Below are 4654 nucleotides of genomic sequence, written 5' to 3' on the forward strand. Positions count from 1 at the left end.
GGGTTCATATCCTATATTATTAATTTTAGTTTATGGTCCCTTGTGATGCATTTTGTGTTGTGTTTTATAAAGCTTTTGATTATGTATTCATCTGTTTGTTACTTATATATTTGATTTTTATAATAAATTTTATGTTTGATTTGTGTATGTTCATTGGATGTATTCTTTGATGTATTTGTTACTATTCCTCTCTACCTCAGTCTACTACTCTCTTGGAATAGACATTGTGAATTTCTTTCTCTTGTGCCTCACTTCTTAGTTTGAACTTGACAAAGACAGACGTACAGTTGAAATATCGTTCAACTAATAAAAGATCTTACAATCGAATCACGCTCTTCGTCTTGACTGTTACCTTTGTGAAGAGTTTCGTCAATCCTTTTTAAAATATATTATTATTATTATTATTAATTATTAAGGCAGTGAGCAGATAGAATTGTTAGCATGCTGGGCAAAATGCTTAGTGATATTTTGTCTGCCACAACATTCTGAGTTCAAATTTTGCCGAGGTCAACTTTGCCTTTCATCCTTTTGAGGGCGATCAATTAAGTACCTGTTAAGTACTGAGGTCGATGTAATCGGTTATCCTTCTCCCCCAAATTTCAGGCCTTGTGCCTATAATAGAAAAGATTATTATTGTTATTATCATCATCGTTATTGTTATTAGACAATATGAAGACTACGGTGGATTCACTATTAGGCAGTGAAGTGTAGGATAATTTCAGGGTACATCGATAAAAGATAGAGGAGTACTTATGGTGAGGAGCAAAGTCAGAATCAATGATAGTAAAAAAGGTCCTGGATAAGCTCTTAACATTTAAGGAGAAAGGGGTAGTACTAAAGTAGGGTTCCCCCCCAGCTTTTATTAGGTAATCTGGGGTGGAGGATCATGTTTCCTAGTTGGTATTGAGGATTCTGTTCTATGTATAGGGTTGAATTTTGCACGGGTATTGTAGGGGTGTGCGAGAGGTGGCGGAATATGTTGCCGTTTACGCTTTTTACAGTTCCTAGTAAAGGGTTGAGTATCCCTCTCAACTGTGAGGGATGTTGCCTTCATGCTTTTAGGGTATGTTGACTTGGAGCTGGGTAGTTCTTAAGCCTAGTGTTAGATAGGAACATTATTTTTGCAAGAAGCCACTAGCTGCAAGTGTTCGATTGTAATAGGTGGCATGGTTATGGAGTATTACCTCGGTTGTGGATAGATTAACTAATCTCTCTCCGATGATGGAATATCAACATTTGGAATCTTCACTCGACACAATGTTCCAATAGCTGGGATATCCTAGAAACAGCTGTCAGAGACTATCTAAACCTTTTATTATATACCTTAATTAAATGTTCTTGTCAAGTCTTGCCAAACTGTTTGCCTTTTCTTTTCAGATTTAATATATATATATGCGTGTGCGCGCTTGTGTTTGTATGTGCGCGCTTGTGTGTGTGTGTGTGTGCGCGCGCTTGTGTGTGTGTGTGTGTGTGTGCGCGCGCTTGTGTGTGTGTGTGTGTGCATGTGCGCGCGCGCTTGTGTGTGTGTGTGTGTGCGCGCGCGCGCTTGTGTGTGTGTGTGTGTGTGCTGTGTATCAGATGTGATTTTAGTTTGTCTGGAGCTATAATAGATGGTATTTGTCCAAAGCGCTACAAAGTGGGATTCAACCTAAAACCACATGATTTCTTAATCAAACAGTAACGTCTGCACTTACATAGGTTGATCAATAAGTATCCGGACTGTTGCTATATTAACGAACCTAAAGCACACAGAGTAAAGCCGCTTGGCACAGACTGACCTTGAACTCTACTGTGCGTACTTTAGCTTCATTATTATAGCAAAAGGCCGAATGCTTATTGATCAGACCTCGTATATATGAAATAGAAAATATTTTATATACATTTCAGATATATCCTTAACCAAACAACCATAATTTGGGCCCAGAATTGAGTTACTCATCTAGAATCAGTCATTAACAATTTGTGAGGTATTTACTTTTTACTTTCTACTTCCTGGGTCTGAAGCTAGAGACAGTTCCCATGGCCATTCCCGACCTTTCTCAATTGGTGTGTTTCAAATCTGGTGGTAAAATGTTATCTGAAATTTCATCCACTAGATTGAAATTTCATCCAACTGATATAGTTTAACTTTCTTCCTCAAACGTTTTTACTTTCATTAAACACCAGCAGTCAAATCCCACCCAATTCCACATTCCATAAACAACAATATTAAGAAAACAGACATTTATATTTCTATATTTTAGCCAAGATTCATGCTATGTATGTTCCTCTTGAAGTTACAATGTTTTAGCAGAAGATAGGACCAGGAAGAGAATTAAAACTCTTACAAGACTTGTTTGCTCTAAAATATTCATACGATATCACGTGAACAAATGTATGGTTCACCATTGTTTTGAAATAACATTCAATATAATAAATCAAATATATGTACGCAGTTTCTTCCTGGAAATCTTCTTTGTTTTAAAAAAGAAAAGATATTGGTCAGAAGTAGAAAATAAAATCTTTTCTAAACAGTTTACCAACAGCGTTAAATTTGATCTGTTAAATTGAAATTTCACCCAAGCGATATATATTAATTTCCTTCCTTGAACATTTTTATTTTCATTAAACACCAGCAATTAAATCGAACACACTTTCACATTCCACCAACAACAATATTAACAAAGCATTTACATTTTTAAAGTTTAGCCAGGAACATTTTATCTAACATGGCTGGTGTAGTTCATCCTGTTGTCATTGATAATGGATCACATACATGTACAGCTGGCTTTGGAGGTGATTATGAACCAAAAATTGTCATTCCTTCAGCAGTTGGTTATCCTATATCTTCAGTAAGTTGATTACAACTTGAATCTCTAATTGTACACACACACAACTTGATCATAATGATCCTTGTTTTAATGTCTTCTTTTCCATATTTGCTTGGGCCAGGTAGAATTCTTCATGATGGATATTCTACACTGATACCTTTAATGTCAGGCTATCCTTCACCTTTTTCCAAATATCATACAGCTGCTGCTCTAATATGAAGAACATTATAACTTGTAAAAGTCTGCAAGAGCCTACCCACTTGACCAGGCATGTACAACAAACTCTGTAATATATGAGGTATTACAGAAAAATTACATTGGGTTATGTGAAGGGTGAATTCAACAGACGTTGTGCAAACCATCTATTTTCTTTCAGGCACAATGATAAAAGTAATGCAACTAAATTGGTTAGCCATGTATGGAATTTGAAGAGCAGCTCCACACCACACACAGTTAAGTGGAGAAATTCAAGCCATATGTTAATGGATCTAAGAAATGCAGATCTGAAATTTTGAACAGATGTAGACACATGGACAGGTTTATTTTATTGAATCGGAGGGTACCACCTACTCTGGATTGAGTTGCTGTCTCGCAAACTTTGACATATTTTCTGTTATTTTGTTCTAAACCAATTGTAATTAATGAGCTTTCTGCAATCAGGGAAGGATGATGATATTAGTTTTTTTGATTTCATTTCATTTTTCTTATTCCACTTTTTTCATGTTTTTTTCCCACATTTTTTCTTATTTTCTCACTGTCCAGTTTCCTTGATTTTAAAATATACTAGACTACCCATGACCCATTGGGTTACTTGGAGACTCAGTTTCCCAGCAACAGGGTTTTGTTTCGCGGGTGTTTTCTTTTCCAGGTTATTTCGCATGCTTTCAACAAATGTGACATCAAAATCACATGTAAATGGCTCCTTTCCTCCAGAAAAGGAAAGATTTGGCTGCTATTTCTTGCACGTCCTGCTACCACGTAACAGGTATGCCGGATCCTTTATCTCAAATAGCTGTTATGTAGTAGCAGGGCGTGCCAGAAATAGCTGCCAAATCTTTGGGTGATATAACGTTAAATGCACTCGAAAAATACCTAGGTAAAAAAACTATTTCACACCAGGGTCACGAAGTTCATGATATATATGTCTATGTATGTATGTATGTGAGCATTTATGTATGTATGTGAGCATTTATGTATGCGTGTAGATGTGTCTGCATGTGTGTATATGTGTATGTATATGTAAACGTATGTTTATGTACTGATATGTGTGTCTGTTCAAGTTGTATATATGACCGTTACTCTGTTGAAGGTTGTATGTATATATATTTATTCTAAAAAAATTTTTAAATCGTATTTTTCGTTGTCAAATCAGTCTAATCGAAAGATTAAACTTCCTTCCCTTTTAGGATGAAGTTAAATTCGGAACATTTTTACATTATGCACTGTTTTGGGTATTTCTACCCCAAACCCCGAATATCTCAATAACTACTGCTTCAATTTATGTGAAATTTGTTTCATTCCATTCCTATTAACATGTCATGATAAACTTCATTCATAATATTTTCCCATTGTGTGCCAGTTTGCCCGGGTACCATTGCAAGCAGGCCAGATTGAAACTAATTTTTCATGTATTATAGATATATAATGCATAAAAAAACCTGGAAGATTGCTTTAAGACACATTGCTTACTTAATAAATATGTCTGTTCAAGTATCATAAAAGCAGAAAAGTATTAGTAGCTCTTTCGGTTGTGTATTAAATTGATATATATGTGTGTGTGTGTGTGTGTGTGTGTGTGTGTGTATACATATGTGTGTATGTATGTATGTATATATATATATATA

General features: G+C 35.5%; 1 protein-coding gene across 1 annotated transcript in view; it reads left to right on the forward strand.

Annotated features, from left to right (window-relative positions):
• The first annotated feature begins 2504 nt into the window (after positions 1-2504).
• LOC106867574 (actin-3) overlaps positions 2505-4654 on the forward strand; it is an 8160-nt gene continuing 6010 nt past the window's right edge. The window contains exon 1 of the mRNA XM_014912487.2: positions 2505-2831. Coding sequence (XP_014767973.1) covers positions 2709-2831 — 123 coding nt within the window. The 5' untranslated portion in view covers positions 2505-2708. The remainder of the gene's footprint in view (positions 2832-4654) is intronic.

Source organism: Octopus bimaculoides, chromosome 27, assembly GCF_001194135.2.
Source record: "Octopus bimaculoides isolate UCB-OBI-ISO-001 chromosome 27, ASM119413v2, whole genome shotgun sequence".
Taxonomy (NCBI): domain Eukaryota; kingdom Metazoa; phylum Mollusca; class Cephalopoda; order Octopoda; family Octopodidae; genus Octopus; species Octopus bimaculoides.